This window comes from Meriones unguiculatus (assembly GCF_030254825.1).
Source record: "Meriones unguiculatus strain TT.TT164.6M chromosome 13 unlocalized genomic scaffold, Bangor_MerUng_6.1 Chr13_unordered_Scaffold_37, whole genome shotgun sequence".
Lineage (NCBI taxonomy): Eukaryota > Metazoa > Chordata > Mammalia > Rodentia > Muridae > Meriones > Meriones unguiculatus.
The window spans coordinates 1,286,337-1,308,763 of NW_026843647.1; the positions used below are offsets into that span (position 1 = coordinate 1,286,337).

General features: G+C 37.6%; 1 protein-coding gene across 1 annotated transcript in view; it reads left to right on the top strand.

Annotated features, from left to right (window-relative positions):
* The window catches only part of LOC132650941 (zinc finger protein 442-like), a gene marked incomplete at its 3' end in the record, with an annotated part of 32,352 nt that extends 10,829 nt beyond the window's left edge, over positions 1-21,523 (top strand). The window contains exons 2-3 of the mRNA XM_060376262.1: positions 18,412-18,539; positions 21,349-21,523. Of these exons, the coding sequence (XP_060232245.1) occupies positions 18,412-18,539; positions 21,349-21,523 (303 nt within the window). The remainder of the gene's footprint in view (positions 1-18,411; positions 18,540-21,348) is intronic.
* Positions 21,524-22,427: the final 904 nt, after the last annotated feature.

Below are 22,427 nucleotides of genomic sequence, written 5' to 3' on the forward strand. Positions count from 1 at the left end.
TAAACTTTTGTCAAATGATGTTCAAGCTATAGAAAGTGTCCTTTTGGACAAAGTTCAGTGACACCTAATATATTCATATAATATGGTCACATAACAACCACAATGAGCAGAGTTCTTATAAAAAGATATAATTGCTATGGGTTAAAGCAATCTTCTCATTAGATTTTCTAGTCACATGTAATTGGTATTGACAAGTATCACAGTTCTCATTTTCATTGCAGTTATACTCATCATTGCCTACATATTAAAATTTCTCCTATGCTTGTTTACCCAGGATAATCTTGTGCCTCAAGAGGACATCATAATAAAAGAGTGAAGACAATAGCAACCATTAAAGGATTATACACTTATAAATGACTCTCACAGCCAGTGCTGTATTAGTCATGAGACACCATGTAATAGCAGCAAAGGCAGTATCAACCCACTTTTTCTCCCTTCTGATTTTAATTATTAGTGCACACGTTTTTTGTTTTTTTTTTCAGATGGATAGGAGAGATTCATCAATTTTGTCTACACTTCAGATGCCAATAGTAAATGACGGGCTGAAAGCACAGAGTCTAGTTTTCACAATCACCTTCAAAAGGTTTTTCTAATGTTCTTTTAGATGGTATGTGGATAAGAAAAAATAAATATCAAAATTTTGTAGCAAGAGTTGTTATTAAAAGGAGAAGAAAATGTGCTGTTACAGTAGATTATAAAAAATGCAGAAAGTTGCTTAACTTGGATGGTATGAGAGATTTCTGCCAATAAATCACACTGCATGCAAAACTACAAATGCGTTTAAGAAATAGACTGACATGGTTGAATGTAAACAATGATAATAAATTACAGTTGAACAAAAACATGATTTCTCAGAAAAATGACTGATTGCGTTTTTTCTGATTAAATATTCTCTATAGATGGAAAGATTTTCACTTTTGCTTTGGATAATGTGTTAAAACATTTAACATTTTTATACACACATTTCTTTATGTTTAATATATTATATAATAAAAATAGCTGTACTGGATTGTATTTCATATTTATTTCTACTTGAATAGTTATTCAAACACTTGGTTTCCTTAGAAAGAAAGAAGAGTATTCTTCTGGAATGAAATGTGCAGGAACTGCTGTAATTCCTGAATAAAAACCAGTGAAAGCCAACACCAGAAGATGACCTGAGTTTGTTTTCTTTTCTTTTTTTAAGTATTTATTTATTATTTATACAACATACTGCCTGTACACCAGATCTTACCATACATGGTTATGAGACACCATGTGGTTGCTGGGAATTGAGCTCAGGAACTTTATAAGAACAGCAAGTATTCTTAACCTCTGAGCCATCACTCCAGCCCCTCAATTTTTTTTCTTTGTTTCACTTGGCTGAGAGCAATGCTTCTCAATTCACAGATGTAGACATGCCTGAGACAGAACTTGTCATGAATTCCCATGTGATGTTCAGCCACTACACAAAAAGAACAAGAATTCTGTTTGTCAAAACCAGCTTTTCCTGTCATTACTATTTTGCTCTTCTTTGTCCTTTATTGCTTTGTCCATTCATTCTGCTATGTACACAACAAATTAATCCTGCTGCTGTGGTTTGAAAGCATAAGCTGATCATGACTTGCTACAGCTGGGATACAAAATGAATGAATTATAATTATTTTTAAAAATTAATTAATTAAAAAAAGATGGAATGCTTGTAGCTCCTTCTCCAGAACTATGCCTGCCATTCCTTTGTCATGTCCCCCACCATGACATAAACCTCTGAAAGTATAGTATAGGCTATCCCAAATTAAATGTTTTCTTTTGTTGAGATGTCCTGGTGTCTCTTTACAGCAATGGAAACTGTAACTAAGACTAAAGTTGTTACCAGGAGCTGGAGTATTGCTGTAATAGGCCTTATCATGCTTTCCTTGGAGGAATGTGAGTTTGGTAACTGTGGACTAGAAAAAGAGCTAGAGAAATGGAAATAAGGGAATAGTGACCTCAGTGTAAGACCCCATGCAGCCAAGCTTCCATTTTGTGAAAGTACTGCTTAGGCCATGCATGGTGCTATGCACCTTCAACACTGGTATTCAGGAGATAGAAACATGTTCATCTCTGAGTTCAGTGTCAATCTATGGAGCAAGTACCAGCAGAGCCAACCTTAATCATTGAAGAAAAGCATTGAAAAAAGGAAGCTTGTTCAGAATTCATTGAACAATGATTCCATGTTCCAGCCCCAGCAAGCAGCAGAACTCAGCAGCCTCAGCCAAGTGGTTCTTGCTTTAGATTGGAGAATAGAAGAATGTGGTTATATCATATTCCACAGTGCTAAGATGGCTCACACAAGAAATTCCAGCACTCAGGGAGGCAGAGGCACGTGGATCTCTGTGAGTTCGAGGCTAGCCTGGTCTACAAAAGCAAGTCCTGCACAGCTAAGGCTACACAGAGAAACCCTTTGTAGAAAAACAAAAACAAAACAAACAAAACAAAACAAAAGAAAAGAAACAAACAAATAAATACCCCAAACTTGCCATGAAAGCACAGTAGTGTAGTTCAAGTAAGTAAAAACCCAAATAGTTGGGTACCGTGAGAGATTTATTTTATTTATATCTTTTGACATAAGTAAACCTTTCTTTAATATGGACCATTTGAGGTGATAAATTCCCTCTTTAGGCTAACACACATATCTGGTGGCAGCCTACATATATAATGGACATTGAAGATGGTCAATCTGTCTCTTGTTCTGCATGCCTAAGCTCTGGCTAGTAACTTTTTTTTTTCACTGACATTAGCATCTACTTCTTTGGAATTCTGGAATATTCTGATAATCAGGAATCTTAGTTATCCAGCCAAACATTTTGAAGAGCTACTGGAATCAACTCTCCACAGCCTTTGAGCCATTCTTATAAAATAGTTTTCTACATACACAGAGAAATTCTTTCTATCAGTTCTGTTCATATAGAGAGCCTTTACTAATACAGATTTGTTTTTTTCCAGACCTTCCCATTGAGGAAGAAGTGCTAGCTGATACTAGTAGTCCAAAGTGTCATGTGTTTCCTGTTTTTTTCCCCCCTGAGTTGTCTCATACCTTCCCGGGGGAAAGTAGCTGCGGTTTATCTGACCCTAGCGTGAAATCACAGAACAAAAATCTCATTTCATTTTATAAAACTTCTCTCTAATTCTTAATATTCTTGTCACTCTGCCACCTGCAGGACAGACTGTTCACTCTGCGGCAGGTTGAATAATGGACCGAGTGGCATATATCCACCTTGATTACAGGAGGAAGAGAGAAATTGCCTACTGAGTGCTGTAAGACATAAGGCAGGCTAGGGGAGGACAGGCACAAATGATGATAAAATACAAATATCTGCAGGTCTGGAAAAAGTCTGCTCCTGAAAGGGAAGCTGCGCCAGGAATCACTGTACAGTTTTCATTTTTGCTCCGGGAAACTGTAACCCTAAAGGAGGTGCTCATGTCACTCAAGACTCACTGGCCAATCAGGACCCTGAGGACATCCCTCCAGTCAGCGGAAGAGGCAGGCTCTTCCTGATGCCATGCTCCTTGTTTGCAGTGTAGCTGAGCAGAGTTGAATGGTTTTTGTGCTGTGGTCTGAGCGTGGTTGTTGTGTGCTGTGAGGGGATTTCGGGCGAGTTCCAAAGTCGCAACATGGTGAGTGTGTGTTCGTTGCCCACAACCTGGTGGAGCAGGGTCTGAACCAGGACCTGCATGTAGGGTCCTTCCTGGGACTGGGTGGAACCTACAGCCGGGAGCCAGGGGAGTGATCCCTTGTCCTAATCTTCAATGCATTGAGGGCATTTGAACATCTTCACCGTATTGGGTTGGTGTGGAAGCCGAGAAATCTCTCTTCAGGAACAGAAAGTTAAAAGGAAAGCTTTATTTTAAGAGCTCAAGGAGGCGGCCAGTTCTGGATCTGAAAGGTCCCCGAGGGGGTGAGCTTTGTTGTATTTTTAAAAGGTAATATCCACAAAGCTAGGCGCCCTTGGTGAGTGTGGGGGTCATCCAATCAAAATTTAAAATTGTGGATTAAGCAAGGGAGTTTGTCGGAGGATGTGCTGATCCAGGACACCCGGGCTCAAGGCCTTTAACTATTTTCCAAAACATTAGATCTGGAATCCAAGGTCTGAATTTATCCCGCTAGAGGTTTGGTCCGTGGTTCAAGGTGATAAGGGAACAAAGAAGTGAGACATCTGTTTATAATGAGGGTTTTGTAGGTGATATATTTTTACAATTTAGGCACCTCTTTTCAGGTTAAAGTACGTTTAAGCAGTTAACAGATTATTAGGAAAGTGTTTCCGGGGGTCCAGTGGGAGATGGTGCTGCAAGCTTGGGAATGTGAAGTTATTTTAACCTTGCTAGTAAAATGAAAGAGCAAAACTTAAGAGTTGCTTGGGGAAGACTGCACTCTGGAGGCCGTCTCCTTACATATTATGGAGATGTATGTTTGCAAAGTATTTGCAGCAGGGACTTGAACGTAGAAATGTCCTTGGTAGGATGCAAACTCAGATAGGCCTAGTTTCTAGTGTCTTCTCCAAGTTCTGACCTTGGCATTTAACATGTAGGTATAAAATTCATTTGGAGTTAACTTTGTGGAGTTCGGAAATAACATACTTGTTGAGTAGCACTTCATCATAAAGCTGTGATGTAAAAGAGTAGAATTCTTGATGTGAAGGATTTACCAAGGTTTAGGAGATAGGAAGTCACTACAAATACAAATCAGGTAAGAGTTTGTTTTAAAATATCCCTGAGATAAGTAGCATGCCAGCCAAGCCTGTTAGAGATTAGGATGCCAGGAAATACGTGTTTGTTCCCGAGGTTTGTATACAAATTTGTCTTTAACCATAATCAAGGGGACAGCCCTGATTCATAGCAACTGCTGGCCCATCTCCATGTTCAAGAAGAGGCATCTAACAACCTTCTCAGGGCATTGCAGAATCTCAGCCAACATTAAAGCCTGGTGTGCCTTTACGTTGCAGTTTTCTTCTTGAGAAAAAGCAGTTCTGCCACTTGGGCAAGATATCTACTGACAACAATTTGAACAGGGTAATCACTATTGTGTTGAAGGCTGGCCTGACCAAACAGGGCTTTCCCTGAGGTCCTCATGTATAGAAAATGACATAACTGCTTCTCACACTCCTCAGATATACTTGGAAGTGCCAGTATGACCTATGGCCTAGGCCTTGGGTGATTTCCTCAAGATTCTGAGGTATAATAAAGTATCCCTCATTTTCTAAAGCCATATATATGTCTGGGTTAGATGTGGGGCAGAGCATTTCAGGAGGGTCTGCTTCAGATTCTGAGAACTTAACACTTCCCAAATATGGAGCAGAATTTCTTAGTTCCAAAGTCAATGTGGTTTTGGTAAATAATGTTCCCATTGTGCAGTATTTTTTTTTAATAGACTCCTCATGATTTTATCTCATTGTATGAGAGATCAATTCATAGATGTCTCCTGTTTCCTTACATTTCTTCCCTGGAAGTAATGTACAAGATGCTAGTTTTCTAAAAAAGCTTAGTTATGATAAGACAGCATGTACAAGACCTTCCCACTCCAACTTTTATACCTTATACTTTTCCTTTCATTTGAAACCTCAGAGACCTTCCACTTATGGCCCTGGCACTGAAAAATGACCAGCTGTATTATAGGTGCACAGGACATACATAGTTCTAGGAATATCTTTGCTGTGCAAATCTTCCATCTGCCTCAGTGGCTAGACTTGAAACCTGTAGTCCATATTGAAATTGTTTAATATATACCTGGGCCTTGAATTGAAAAGAGACATAAGGATGACTACATGTAGGGAAATCAAAATCTGTTCTAAGCTGTCTTCTCTTTTAGCATGATCTAGAGCTGGATACATGCTACTCTTAAAGAGATTTTTTTTTCCTAACTTAACGATTTAATTGTGTTTGGAGTACTTTCTCCCTGGGGATGCATATTAATTATAGAACAGCTGCATCTTCAGCCTTTTGGGAAAATATTTCTGAGAGAAGTTAGGTTGGATCAGTTCATATTGATCCCAGTCTGTTGCTCCCCAGAACAATGACCTGCTTTTCTCCTTGTTAAAATTCCTATATTCTTAATTTAAAGGCTGTTTCACCACAGACTTTTAAAAATTACTCATTTGAGTCAAGTAATGAGCTCAATATTTGTGTGCATGGGGAAGACTGATTGGAAAAATGAAGGTCAAATTTCTAGTAGTTTTCAACACTGCTTTATAATTAATTTTTTTTTCTAAACATTTTGCATTATGTTCGAAACTGGTGTCAGGATTGCATTGACTATATAAATAGCTTTTGGTAGAGTGGACATTTTCACAAGGTTATTCCTATAAAACCCTAAGCATGTGCAGTCTTTCCATCTTCTGGTTTCTTTTCTAGTGACTTAAAGTTTGACTTGTATTTGTTAGGTGCATTTGACTTATGCTGTCTTTTAATTCCACAGTTCCTCAGATTAGTTTATTTAGAGATAACCAGTTTATTGGCAGAAGGGATTTTTGATTATCACTCTTTTGGAGTAAATCTGTTGTCTGTTGTTTCACATCTGTTTTCTTTTATGAAACTGAGTGCAGTTATATATATATATATATATATATATATATATATATATATATATATATGAATTTCTTTTTTTTAAATGCTAGGATCTCTCTGTGTAGTGCTGCCTCTCCTGGACTTGCTTTTTAGACCAGGATTGTCTTGAACTCACAGCAATCAACTTCCCTCTGACTCCACGTGTGCTGGGATTATGTAAAGGCATGCGCTGCAACCACCATCCAGCTGATTGTATTATCTTTTGCTCGATTTTTCTTTACTGAGTATGAATTGCTCCTCCCTTAAATATATTGACTACTTTTGGCTTTCAGTATGTTTTGTCAGGCAATGGAATATCTGAATACATGGTAGTTTTCTGGCTCCATTTCCTCAGAATCTTATCGAACCTATTACCACAAATAAGTGTCTGCATTTAGTGTTAATGGGAGGTTCTTAGAGGCAGCAACCATATGGATTCTGTTTCTTATTCAGTCTGATAGACTGTATTTATTGAGAAATTGAACCCAGTAACATAGTTATTTTTGAAAGATGTGTATTGATTCTTCTCATTTTCTTGATTTTATGTTGTTTTCTTGGATCTATTTGATAAATAAACATTGTAAGGGCAATGTTTTTTAACATATTGTGAAATCTTGCATGTATTTATTCTCTTAAAACTGATGCATTTCTCTTAATTTTCTCTGTAGTGCTGTCTTTGTACATATATGCTCTTTTAATATTTTTTTTTACTAGAAAAGCTTATTCCTCCTGCAGTTTTAATACATTCCTTTGCTGACTGTAACATCAGGACTAAAAATTATGATGTTTCAGGAGTTATAGTATATTTCTGATTTGCTTCTGAGGTTAAAGTTTATGTCAAACAGTTTTGTATTATTCTATTGGGCTTGCCACATTTGTTAGTAACCTGATCTTTCTCAATGCAAATTTTAATACCATTTTTTTAAATTTTCTGTTTCTAATGGTTTAACTGTAATACATTTTTAAAATCCACATCAATCTCTCTTTTTCTGCTATGGCAGGGTTCCTGTGTGCAGTGTTGGATCTGGGACAGAAGCAGAATCCCTGTTTTCTTTATCTCTTAGGTTGCCAGGCAAGTGACCAGGAAGGATGATTGAAAGGAAAAGAAATAGGGGAGGGAGCCCAGGTTTTTTCTCCAGGATTAGGGACTGGCTATATATACTACTGCTAAGGAGGAAAACTAAAACTAAACACATTTTTTCTCTGACTGAAAATGTAAAAAGCAGCTTCTAGTTGAAACTGCAAGGGGTTGTTATAAAGGGCCCTTTGACTTGAAATTAACACCTGTGCAGGAACAGGCCTCTGAGGAGGCCTCCTCAGTTAGTGACATAGACATCCAAAGTGAGAGCTGAAAATTCCAAATTATCTGATACTCTTCCTGAACGAGTCATAGATTTCCTTGATAATTACTATCTACTGTGGGAAGAAGCTGCTCAGATGAGGGTTGATACAGTTGATACAGTTGATACAGCTGTGTGTCATTAGGAAACATTTTATCTCTATATCAATTTAATAGGTTAATATTAGTAGGTTTTCTTCTAGGGCTCATGATTTATCTGCTCTCTGGTTCGTGGCCTTAATGACAGTATCAGGCATGGGTTCCATTTTATGGAAAGGGCATAAAATACAATTTAAAAAGTAGTTGGACACTTCCATAACATTTGTGCCACAATTTTACCAGTGGGCATAACTTTCAGCCTAGTCATTATTATAGCTTGCATAGTTCACATTTTGGTAAGACTGAATATTACATTTCTTATCCAGTATTGTGCATAGAACCTTTCTGCAAAAGTAACTTTTTCACCCTGGGTAAGATGATTAGTCCTCACTCACAAAGGCAAATGGGAGAACGACATTGGAAGAAGGAGAAAACAGGGAACTGGACAGGAGCCTCTGAAAGAGAGCCACAAAGGGCCTCTAAAAGTCTCTGCCCAGCAGGGTATCAAAGCAGATGCTGAGACTCATAACCATACTGTGGACAGAGTGCAGAGAATCTTATGAAGGAAGGGGGAGATATTAAGACCTGGAGGGGACAGGAGATCCAGAAGAAGAGCAACAAAACCAAAAACATCTGGTCACAGGGGTCTTTTCTGAGACTGGTAGACCAACAAAGGACCATACATGGAGATAACCTAGAACCTCTGCTCAGATGTAGCTGATGGCAACTCAGTCTCCAAGCAGATTCCCTAGTAAGGGAGCAGGGACTGTCTCTGGCATGAACATGGTGGCTGGCTCTTTGATCACCTGCCCCTGAGGGGCGATCAGCCTTGCCAGGCTACAGAGGAAGACAATGCAACCAGTCCTGATGAGACGCAATAGCTAGTTTCAGACAGAAGGAGAGGAGGATTTCCCCTATCAGTGGACTTGGGGAAGGGCATATGAGAAGAGGGAGGGAGAGTGGGATTGGGAAGGGATGGAGGAGGGGGCTACAGCTGGGATACAAGGTGAATAAATGAATTAAATAAAATTAAAATAAAAAAATAATAGACTCATTGGTAAAGAAAAGCAGTATTTTTCATAGTTGCAAGATAGTGGAGTTTAAGGGTTAGAACAGTGAAAAAAGAGGCTAACTATTTGATCCTTGGGGTAATAGCATATTTGGATAGAAGGCAAGAAATGTATGCACAGCTAAGTAAGGCTACTCTCCTGTTCCCTGTCCTCTCCCACTTCTGAGGTCTATCCTGTTTGCCCTTCTGAATGAGGATTAAGCCTCTTCCCTAGGGTTCTCCTTGTTGTTTACCTTTTTTAGGACTATGACTTTTACTATGTTTATACTATATTATATGGCTAATATCCACTTATAAATGATTATATACCATGTAAGGCTTTCTGCTTCTGGATTACCTCACTCAGGATCATCTTTTCTAGTGCCATCCAGTTGCCTGCAAATTTCATGATTTCCTTGTTTTTAATGGCTCAGTAGTATTCCATTGTGTAAATGTACCACAGTTTCCGTATCCATTCCTCAGATGACAGACAACTAGGTTTTTTCCAGGTTCTGGAATAAAGCGGCTATGATCATAGGTGAGCAAATGTCCTTGTTGTATGGTTGAGCATCTTTCAGATATATTCCCAGGAGTGGTCTAGCTGGATGTTGAGGTAGCACTATTGCTAATTTTCTGGGAAAGCACCAGAATGATTTTCAAAGTGGTTGTATGCCGGGGCCAGCTGGGCAGAGACGAACGGTTCTTGAGTCGGGTGTGAGGATTAATATTAATAAAATAAACACACAGCACACAGGAAACTTTTTAAAGGTCCAGACTCGACAGCTTTTGCAAAAGGCAGACTGCTGCAGCAAGCAACAAGTCTCAAGTGTTGCCTCATCCTCTGCCTCCAGCCTTCTGACCACTTTATTTTTTGAGGAGTTACTTTAGCCAGTAAAACATCTCAGAACAATAGGTTAATTTGCACAAGGAGCCTGAGGAAGAGGTGTAACCCTCACAAGCTATCCCACCTTTTGTCACAAACAAAAGGAGATGGACTTGCAAGTTCTCCTCTGCCATTAGTAAAGGCCTGCTTAAAGCCATCTCTCTGCCGAGATTTAAATATCAAAGCAGGCCGCTGAGTCACGGCTCCCGACAGTTGTACAAGTTGACATCCCTCCAGCAATGGAGTAAAGTTCCCCTTTCTCAACAACCTCTCTAGCATGTGTTGTCACTAGAGTTTTCGAACTTAGCCATTCTGATGGGTGTGAGGTAAAAACTCAGGACAATTTTGATTTGTATTTCCCTGATGACTAAGGATGTTGAACATTTCTTTAAGTGCTTCTCTGCCATTCAGTATTCCTTTGTTGACTATTTTCTGTTTAGCTCTGTACCCAGTTGTTAAAATTGATTATGTGGTTCTGGGGTGTTTAACTTCTTGAGTTCTTTATATACTCTGGATGTTATCCATCGGTCAGGTGTACGTTTGGTGAAGATCCTTTCCCAATCTGTAAGCTGTCATTTTGTTCTGATGACACTGTCCTTTGCTTTACAGAAGCATTTAAGTTTTATGAGGTCCCATTTATTGATTGTTGCTCTTACAGCCTGTGCTGTTGGTGTTCTTTTCAGGCAGCTATTTCCTGTGCCAATGAGTTCAAGGCTCTTCCATAATTTTTTGTCTAAGAGATTTAGTGTGTCTGGGTTTATGTTGAGGTCTTTGACCCACTTGGACTTTAGTTTATGCAGGGTAGTAAATATGGATCTATTTGCATTTTTCTACATGTGGACATCCATTTCACATAGCACCATTTGTTTAAGATGCTGTAATTTTCCATTGTATGGTTTTGGCTCCTTTGTTAAAAAGCAGTTGTGTAGGAATGTGGGTTTATTTCTGGGTCTCTGATTTTATTCCATTGAACAAAACCCTATTTCTATGCCAGTACCATGCAGATATTATTGATATTTATCTATAATATGTCTTTCTTTCTTTTTGTATTTATTGCAATTTATTCACTTTGTATCCCAGTGGTAACCCCTTCCTCATTCACACCCAATATGCCCTCCCTCCCTCTTCTCCTCCCATGCCTATTCCCCAGTACACTGATAGGGCCTTTTCTCCTTCCCTTCCATCTGACCCTAGCCTATCAGTTCTCATTTGGACTGTCTGCATTGTCTTCCTTTCTGGCCTGGCAAGGCTTCTTTGCCCTCAGGGGGAGATGATCAAAGAGTCAGCCACTGAGTTCATGACAGAGACAGTCCCTGTTCCCCTTACTAGTGAGCCCACTTGGAGACTGAGCTCCCTCTGTGGAGGAGTTCTAGGTTATCTCCATGTGTGGACCTTGGTTGGAGTTTCAATCTCAGAAAAGACCCTTGTGCCCAGATTTTTTTTGGTTCTGTTGCTCTTCTTCTGGAGCTCCCCTCTAGGTCTTTCTATCTCCCCCTTCTTTCATAAGATTCACTGCCCTCTACCCAAAGTTTGGCTATGATTGTCAGTGTCTGCTTTAATACCATGCTGGGTAGAGTTTTTCAGAGGCCCTCTGTGGTAGGCTCCTATCTTGTTCCTTGTGTTCACCCTCTTCCAATGTCCATCCCATTTGCTTTTCTGAATTAGGATTGAGCATATTACCAAAGATCCTCCTTCCTGCTTAGCTTCTTTAGGTATACATATTTTAGTATGATTATCTTATATTATATGACTAATATACAGTTTTAAGTGAGTATATAATATTTGTTTCTTTCTGCTTCTAGGATTCCTCACTCAGGATCATCTTTTTTAGTTTCTACCATTCGCCTACAAATTTCATGATTTCCTTGTTTTTAATTGCTGAGTATTAGCTCATTGTGTAAATGTACCACAATTTCTGTATCCATTCCTCAACTGAGGGACATCTGGGTTGTTTTCAGATTCTGGATATTACGAATAAAGCTGCTAAAAACATGGTTGAACAAATGTCCTTGTTGTGTACTTGAGGGTATTTTGGATATATGCTATTATTGGAATAGCTGGATCTTGAGGTAGCAATATTCCTAATTGTCTGAGAAAGAGCTGGATTGATTTCCAAAGTGGTTGTAGAAGTTTATATTCCCACCAGCAATAGAAGAGGGTTCCTCTTTCTCCACATCCTCTCCAGCATGTGTTGTCACTTGATTTTTTGATCTTATATTTATTTTATTTCTTGTTTTATTCTCTATTGAGAATTTTCTCTTTGTCTCTGTACCCCATTTTATAATTGGATTACTTGGCTTGTTGCTGTTTAACTTCTTGAGTTCTTTATATATACTGGATATTAGCTGTCTATCAGGTATAGGGTTGATGAAGATACTTTCCCAGTCTATAAGCTGTCATTTTGTTCTGATGATATTGGCCTTTGCTTTACAGAAGTTTTTCAGTTTCATGGAGTCCCATTTATTGATTGTTGATCTTAGAGGCTGTGCTGTTTTTCTGTTCAGGAAATTGTTTCTTGTGCCAGTGAGTTCAAGGCTCTTCCCCACTTTTTCTTCTGGTAAATTTAGTGTGTTTGGTTTTATATTGAGGTCTTTGATCTACTTGGACTTTAATTTTGTGCAAGGTGATAAGTATGGATCTATTTGCATTTTTTTACATGTAGATATACAGTTAGACCAGCACCATTTGTTGAAGATGCTGTCTTTTTTTTTTTTTTTTCATTGTATGGTTTTGGCTCCTCTGTCAGAAATCAGGTGTCCATAATTGTGTGGGTTTATTTCTGGGTCTTCTATTTGATTCCATTGATCTACCAGTCTATTTCTATGCCACCATGCAGTTTTTATTACTGTTGCTCTATAATACAGCTTGAAATCAGGGATTGTTTTACTGATTCTGGGTTTCTTGTTATTCAGTATGAAATTGAGAATGTTTCTTTCAAGGTTTGTGTTGGGAATTGCATTGAATCTGTAGATTGCTTTTGGTCAAATGGCCATTTTTACTATGCTAATCCTGTCAAGCCATGAACATGGGAGATCTTTCCATCTTCTGATATCTTCATCTATTTCTTTCTTTAGAGACTTTAAGTTTTGTGTTTTTTTTTCATACAAGTCTTTGACTTGCTTAGTTAGAGTTACACCAAAGGTACTTTATATCCTTTGTGGCTGTTGTGAAGGGTGTTGTTTCCCTAATTTCTTTCTCAGCCCATTTGTCTTTTGTGTACAGACGGCTACTGATTTTTTTTTGAGTTATTTTGTATACAGCCACTTTGCTGAATGTGTTTATTAGTTGTAGGATTTCCCTTGTAGAATTTTTGTGGTCACTCATCTATACTATCATAACATCTGCAAATAGTGATACTTTGACTTCTTCCTTTCCAAACCAAATCCCCTTGATCTCCTTTAATTGTCATATTGCTCTAGCATGGACTTCAAAAAGTATGTTGATGAGATATGGATAGAGTGGGCAGCCTTTTCTTGTCCCTGATTTCAATGAGGTTGGTTTAGGTTTCTCTGTGTTTAGTGTAATGTTGCCTATAGCCTTGCTGTACATTGACTTTATATGTTTAGATATGTGCATTATATCCCTGATCACTCCAGAACCTTAAACATAAATGTATGTTGAATTTTCTCAAATACTTTTTCAGGATCTAAGGAGAGTATCATGTGTTGTTGTTTTTTTTTTTTTTTTCACTTTGTTTATATGGTGGATTACATTGATAGAGTCCTGTATCTTGAACCACCTCTGCATTCCTGGGATTAAACCTACTTGGTCATAATGGATGATATCTTTGATGTGCTCTTGGATTTGGTATGCAAGCATTTTGTTCAGTATTTTTGCATGAATGTTCCTAAGGAATAGTGGCCAGAAATTCTCTTTCTTTGTTGGGTCTTTGTGTGTTTTAGTTATCAAGGTGACTGTGGCTTCATAGAATGAGTTTGTTAATGTTCCCTCTGTTTCTATTGTGTGGAATAGTTTGAAGAGAATTAGAGTTAGCTCTTCTTTGAAGATCTGGTAGAATTCTGTACTGAAACCATTTGTTCCTGGGAATTTTTTGGGTGAGAGACTTTTGATGATAGCTTAGGTGATATAGGACTACTTACTTTATTTACCTGGTCTTGATTCAGCTTTGGTAAGTGGAATTGATAAAGAAAATTGTACATTTTATTTATATTTTCAAATTTTGTGGCATATAGGTTTTGAAGTAAGACCTACTGATTTTTGGATTTCCTCAAAGTCAGTTATGTCCCCCTTTTCATTTCCTATTTTGTTGATTTGGGTAGTGACTCTCTCTTTTACTTGGCCTGGCGAAGGGTTTGTCTATCTTGTTGATTTTCTCAAAAAAAAAAAAACCACAGCTCTTCATTTAATTGTTTTGTTTCTAATTCATTAATTTTATCCCTGATTTTGATTATTTCTAGCCTTCTATTCCTCTTGGAAGTGTCTATTTTTACTTTTACAGGATTTCAGGTGAACTGTTAAGTTGCTTTTATGAGATGTTTCAAATTTCTTCTTGAAGGCACTTAGTGCTGTGGACTTTCCTCTTAGCACTGCTATTATTGTGTCCCATAAGTTTGGGTATGTAATATATCTTGAAGTCAGGTATGTAGATACTTCCAGAAGTTCATCTCTGGAGTCTGAGTACTCTTCCTTATGACAAGAGATGTCCAGGGAAACACGAGTGGGTGCTGGTTTTTCAGATAGAGCCAAGCAGGAATATGTATTTTGAAGGAAGGGCACAAGCACAGTGCCCAGAAGGGTGAGGCATTGGAAAGGATTTCTTTGAATGGTAAAGGGCATGAGTACCATTTTAGTTTTTGTTTATTTTCTTCTCTCTCCTTTTTTTGTGAAGCAAAAGTATTGTTTTGTAAAGAAATGAACCTCTGTAATGCCACAGTCCAAGCAAGTGAAAGATAAGGCAAAAGGTGACCTAAATATGTTTCCTCGAGGATATATATTTCACATTGCTGAGAGCAAAATTATAGGCTTTGCTTTTTGAAAAACCTAATAAATTTAGGATTCTTAAATACCTCTATCCCTCTTCCACCCACCACCCCTAGTTAGGAGAGAAAAACCGGTTTGTACAGACAAGGAGCTCAGACCTCTCCAGCTATTTAATGCTGGTTAGGGTTGTTGGCTTCTTTAGGATAATACCAGTCTCAGTCATCTGGATTCCAGAAGTCTACTCAAACAGCAAACAGCTTGGCACGATTTTTTATAATATATTTTATTTGGGTTATTATGCCTCTACTTCCCTTACAACCATTATTCCTTCAAACACCCCAACACTAGATAAAAGAGAAAGAAGGCTAGAGGGAAAAGAGATATTGGTCTCTTTAATAAAGCTGCTTCCTATGGATTATTGTGGTCAAGTTCTTTGGGGCAATACCTCTTAATCATGAGGATATTCAGCAGTCCAACAAACCAGCAATGACAAACACAGTAGCAGTGTGGGTGAAAAGCATCATGAAGAGCAGCATTCTTTCTTCTTCAAATACCCCAGGCCTTCTTATGGCTCTCGCATGTGTACCCTCTCCAGAAGACTCAGAATTAAACTATGTGCAGTTGGCAAAAACACATGTCTGCTAGAGCACGAGACAATCAGAATTAACAGCTGTGGACAAACTGAAGCAGCCTTGTGCTCCACACCTGGGGTTAAAAGAAAAACACATTCACATAACATGAGTAGGATTTTAAAGGAACATACATTTGTAACACAATTTCTGATTCTATTACTTTGGTTATTTTCTCTCTGTCTTTTACTTAGATTAGATAAGTACTTATTTAATTTGGATAAGGGTTTGTCTGTCTTGTTGATTTTTCTCAAAGAACCAACTTTTTGTTTCATTGGTTCTTTATCTTCTCTTTCTATTTTATTGATTTCTGCCCTCAATTTGATAGTTTCTTGATGTCTACTCCTTTTTTGTGTGCTTACATATTTTTGTTCTAGACTTTTCAGGTGTGTTTTTAAGTTGATAGTATGAGATCTCTCCAATATCTTTATGTAGGCCCTTTGTGCTATGAAGTTTTCTCTTAGCACCACTTTCATTCCTCATTGTATTCCATGAGTTTGCATACAGTATTTATTTATTTATATTGGATTCTATAGTCTTTATTTTTTTTCATTTGTTTTAACCCATTTTTCATTCAGTAGAAGATTATTCACTTACCATGAGTTTGTAATGTTTTTATGATTCTTTCTGATGCTATTTTTATCCTGCTTTAAAACATGGTGGTCTGACAGGATACAAGATGTTATTTTAATTTTCCATTAAGATTTACATTGTGTGTGAATATGTAGTCAATTTTAGAGGATGTGTAATGAAATGACGAGAAGGTATATTCTTTTGTGTTTCTGTAGAATGTTTTGTAATTCTCAGATAGATTTAGGTCCTGCTGTGGTAACATAGCTGAGCTCAGGTGGTGACATATTGCCTGACTGTTCTTGAATCTATTCCTATGCTGCTGTCTAGAGATCTGGATTTGGGGTGATTATAGGTCTAAGTGCTGTTTTTTTGGGTGGGAGTTTTGTGCTTGAGGTTCTGCTAGCACTCTGAAGTTCCAGAAAGTGTGTTGGCTGGGTGTTGATATTTTAATGACCTGCTTGGCATGTATTCACTGTGTTATGTTTGCTGGGATGGTATGGAGGGAGAGGTGCAACATGTGTTCAGTTGGAACAGTAGGGAAGATCCTGGAATTGGGTTTGTGGTAACAAAGATAGTGAGGAAGATTTCTGGTATTCCACCTTGGTCTCCATGCAAGTATGGCCTATGGTTGAGCAGAGGAGTTGGGGGTGAGATTACAGAAGCAGAACAGAGATTGGGAGTGTGTAATCTACAGGACACAAGAAAGGGGAAGCTGCCACTGGTGTTCTTTGTAGTGCTAGGGGCAACCATGAGAATTGGGTCTTCTGTAACAGAGAGTGGGGAAAGCTCCACAGAAACAAGTAGGAGAATATCACTGAACATTTGTTTCTTCTTTGTGTGTTTCTTTGGGGGAACTTAAGAAAGCTTTTGGAGGAGGAACCTGTCTAGATTGGGGATTGGATTTGAGTGTCTATGATCTCAACCCAGTTCCTGGTGTTTGTGTCTACTGTGTTGTGATTGAAATTGATCGTTCTGACTCCTTGTTATGTTCTCATGCTTTCACTTTTATCAACTCTATCCCAAAATCATATAGGAAAGACTCAAAGCAATTGCTATTCAGTGCTAGGCTATTTTGGTATCCTGAGGTTTTTACATGTTTAATTTTGTTGTTTTTGGAGACCAAGTTTCTTTGTGTAGCGTTGGCTGTCCTGAATGTAGGTATGAAATTCAGCCAGGCTTCACACTTAGAGGTCTACCTCCCTCTGGCTGCAGAGGGCTGGGATCAAATGTAGTCCAATATGCACATTTTGTTTCGATATATAGGCTGATGGGCCTGGTATGTAGGGTCTAGTACATGTCAAGCATATTCTATTTTGCTGGTCTTCACATCCACACTTGAATTTTGATATTTGTCGGAGTGTATATTCTGTTTCTCAGGTTGTCATGTATTCATCACATTAACACTGCCTGTATTTCTGAGTCATTGGATTGTAGGTCTGTGACATTCTTCTTGCCTCCTGTGTTTGTTTTGTTTTGTTTTGTTTTAACGGGCGAATAAGGGTAGTATTTTGCCTGTATGTATGAATATGCACCTCTTTTGTACCAGGTCTTCCCAATAGTCAGCAGATGGTCTCAGAACTCCTGAATTTGGAGTAATGGATAGATGTGAGCTTCCATTTAAACACTGGCAATTGAGCCCAATTATTTACAGGACCAACAAGAGCTTTTCATTGCTGAGCCACTTCAACTGCCTTATGTTGCTTATTTCATCTGTCCATTTGTACCTGTTTGAACACGCATTCCCTTTTAATAAGTTCTCATTAATGTTACAGTTTAACCTGGGACACTTCAGGTTTCTGGAAGTTAGATATAAAACTGTAGTGAATATATAAACCATTGAGTTCTTTGTATCTTTCTTATTTGAATGATCTTTGCAGTGGATTCAGATCTTAAATGTACCTCTGGAAGTCATGAAACTTGTTTGAAAAGAAGGCCGGCATCCATCTTAATGAGATACACAGACTGAGTGCTAGCATTAAAGGCATGAGCCAATACGTCCTGCTTGCCCATATTTTTTGTAGTTAGTAATTGAGCATAGCATTTCTGTGATGTGCCATCTGTACTGATCATCTATTTTCTTGTTTCTCATTATGTCTTTTAATTGGCATTTCCTTTGAAAAGCTATATTTTATTCAAAGGGTCCAGAGATGACAAGGTGAACCTCATCATTTAGTTTCCTTCTAAAATGACTTGTCAATTACATCAATTCATTACATCAACGTCTATGTGAGGAGATAAGTAAGAGAAGCACTGGAATTATAGGAATACATTGTCTATTAAGTATACATATACAACATGCATTGCCATGCTTTCTGTGATACTCACATATGGGATATTTTAGAAATCAATAACCTATGAAGAAGTGGATGTTAATTTCACTCCAGAAGAGTGGGCTTTGCTAGATCCTTCCCAGAAGAGTCTCTACAAAGATGTCATGCTGGATACCTACAAACACCTTACAGCTATAGGTAAGACAGTGAATTTTCTTTCACTATTAAGAAAAAGAGGACATCTGTTGTTATTGTTTTTTGTTTTTTCTTATTGATGCTCTTATGAAATTTCAATTGGAATGAGGAAGAATAAATCACACATGTTTCTAAGATTCACTGAAAATAGTAACTTAAATTTTGCCTAATTTTGAATAATATGCCATACACTTTCTGGTATATATTTTAGGCTACAATTGGGAAGACCGTACTGAAGAACATTGTCAACATTTTAGAAGACATGGAAGGTAATTTTCTTGTGGAAACTGGTATAAATATTCCTGTGAAAAAAAATTTTAATGTGTCCCAGAAGTTTTAAATAAAAACAATAGAGAAAAAGCACTAGTTTAAGTATATTAAGGAATATTAAATTCTCCCAAACCCATTTTCCTCACAGTCAGGTGTCTGATTTATGTTTTCAAGGCATTTCTCTAAGAAAGAAGATGATGAAACACTTGCTTAACAGATATTGCTGTGAAAAGGACTTTAATTCACATGTAGTCATTGCTGTATCTGAAGACTACTGCCCCTGTCTGCTGCCCTAGACCTGGGCAGGGCAGCTTCTAGGTTCCATACAATCTATCTTAAGCATAGAAGATTTTCAGCCTCTGTGAATTACTGCTTAATATGCACACCCTTTCTTTCTGAGCACATAGATGGCTGATTCAGTTCAGCTGTTCTGGCTCAAACTCCTTTCCTAGCTAACTTATTAAATCTGGCTTTTCTCCCATCCTCTGAATTGCTTTGTTTGGCCTCAAACTAACTCCAGCAGTCTTTTCTAATCTTCAGGCTCTTATTTTCCTGATCATTTGATCTTCACCTTAGTTCTCTCCAACCTGTCTTTCTTTTACTGTCCCAGAAAAACTGCCTCCTCTCTCCATGCTGTGTCCCTTAAGGAGCTTCATTTCCTCTCTATTTCATGAGAGATGAATGTATCCTATTCTGTCAAATATTTTTCTGAATTTGTCCCCTTTTCTGCCACTCACTTAGATATTGCTTTCAAACATGTGTGCTTCCTTCTCCCAACTATTTTTACACCCATTGTTTGAGATTAAACACATGTATCACCATGCCTGAAACTAAGCTTTTCTTTACTGGACATTGCTCTATACCAGGCTGGCACTGAAGGCAGATCTTCTTGCCTCTGTCTACTGGATTAATGTATTGTTATATTCCAGCCAGATCACATAGACATAGAGGGTCTTCGGATGTGATCTTTTGCCAGAGCAACAAGTCTCTAAATCAAATTCCTCTATAAAAATCATTACTCATATCCACATTACAGATGCTCCGTAGAAATTCTAATCTCTTAAGTCTTATACAATTCAGATATTGGAAAAAGCAAGCTCATTAAATAGGTGATAATTTTATGTACAAAACCTACTCAAGAGCAAATATTCCATAGAAAAGCTGATGTGACTCAAATACTTGAAGTAAACTTGCTAAGTTTAGTTAGATGGAAAGGATGAAAGTCAAGAAAATTGTTGTGGAGGAAAAATGATTCCCATAGCACATGTCTTTGAAGACAAAATACAAACTGTGAATATGAGGATCTTCCATTTGTTACTCAAGTCATTTGACCATAAGGATATGAAAAGAAAAATCATACTTACCTCTCAGAACAAGGAGAAAATATGTAGTATTCCTTAGTTGGAATAGACTTCGTGAATGTGATGCAAGTTTACATTTAATTTATTAATAATCACTAATAATAATTAAATAATAATCATAAATAATAATCAGATTATTATTTAAACAGTTAAAGAAAATTCCCCATCTACCCAATAGCAGTGAGATTCCTTTAGGTCTCCAGCATCACTTCTTTGAAGAGATTCTTTTGGGATGGATCCAACGAAGCCCACTTTTCCTGAGTGAAGTTAACATGCACACCATCATAGGTTATTGCATTCTAAACTATTCTATACATATGTACAACAGAAACCATGAAAGTGACAACACTAAATTTATAATTATTCATGTATCAATTCATTATTAATGACAGAAACTCTAATGAAAGCAGGGGACAATTAATAAATTAAACTACTATGCTTAATTAGTTTTTGAAACTAATTGGGAATATAGCCACAGAAATCACATTAGAGATTACTAACCCTGTGGAAATTGTTGTGTTTACCCTAGTTCAGTTTCCACATGTAGTGTGACTCCCACTATAGGAAAATTTATGAATGCAGTCACTATTGTATAGATGAGTTCTAGTTCTTTTCAAATATGTGAAAAAACACTTATAGAAAAAGTACCCCCCTACCAGTGGACTGGTGGAGGAGCATGGTTGGAGAAGAGGGAGGGGGGATGAGATTATTAGGGAGCTACAGTTGGGATACAAGGTGAATAAACTGTAATTAATAAAAATATGCTCTTTAAAAGAGGAAAGAAAGAAAAAGGATGCTATAAGCAATCCATGTAATATGTTTCTTACCTCAAAGGTATCTTTAAAATGCAAAATTTCCACAATCAAGGGGGAAATTATAAATGTAAACAAAGTGATAAAACAGTAAGATGTAAGTCCTTTTTACATTTAGATCAAATTGTAAACTTAATTCACTGTAATGAATCACTGTAATGAATGTGAAAAAGCTTACACATATACCAATTATCTTTGCAGCCATGAAAAACCACATACTAGTGAGATCCCCTATGAATGTAATCAGTGTGGTAAAGCCTTTGCATGTCATAGATCTCTTCAAAGACAGGAAAGAATTCAGAATGGAAAGAAACTCTACAAATGTAATCAATGTGAAAAAGCCTTTTCAAGACATAGTAGTCTCCAAAATCATAAAAGGACACATACTGGAGAGAAACCCTTTGAATGTAATCAATGTGGTAAAGCCTTTGCAGATCGCAGTAACTGCCAGAGCCATAAAAGAATTCATAGTGGAGAGAAACCCTATGAATGTCATCAATGTGGTAAAGCCTTTTCACAACTCAGTAGTCTCCAAAAGCATAAAAGAACACATACTGGAGAGAAACCCTATGGATGTAATCAGTGTGATAAAGCATTTTCTCGTTGCTGTGATCTCCAGAGACATGAAAGAATTCATACTGGAGAGAAGCCCTATGAATGTAATCAATGTGGCAAAGCCTTTTCACATCCCAGTAGTCTCCAAAGGCATAAAAGCACACATACTGGAAAGCAGCCCTATGAATGTAATCAATGTGATAAAGCCTTTGCACGTTGCTGTGATCTCAAGAGGCATGAAAGAATTCATGCTGCTAAGAAATCCTATGAATGTAGTCAATGTGGTAAAGTCATTGCACATTCCAGTGACCTTCGAAGGCATGAAAGAATTCATACTGGAGAGAAAGCCTACATATGTAATCAATGTGGTAAAGCCTTTGCACGATGTTGTGATCTCCAGCGGCATAAAAGAATTCATAGTGCAGAGAAACCCTATGAATGTAATCAATGTGGCAAAGCATTTGCACATTGCAGTAACCTCCAAAGGCATGAAATAATTCATACTGGAGAAAAACCCTACAAATGTAATCAATGTGATAAAGCCTTTTCACATCCCAATAGTCTCCAAAAGCATAAAAGAACACACTGGAGAGAAAGCCTATAATGTAATCCATGTGATAAAGCCTTTGCACGTTGCTGTGATCTCCGAAGGCATGTAAGTTTTCATATTGGAGAGAAACCCTAAGACTATAAACAGTGTATTAAAGCCTTTGCATGGTGCATTGACCCTCAAACCATAAATAAATCATACTTGAGAGAAAACCTTATGAATATATTTAGTATGATGAAACCTTTGTACATTTCTATAGGTTTTATTATTGTGAATGAATCATATTGAAGAGACACCCTATGAATGTATTTAATATGGTAAATGAAAGTTTTGCATTTTCATCT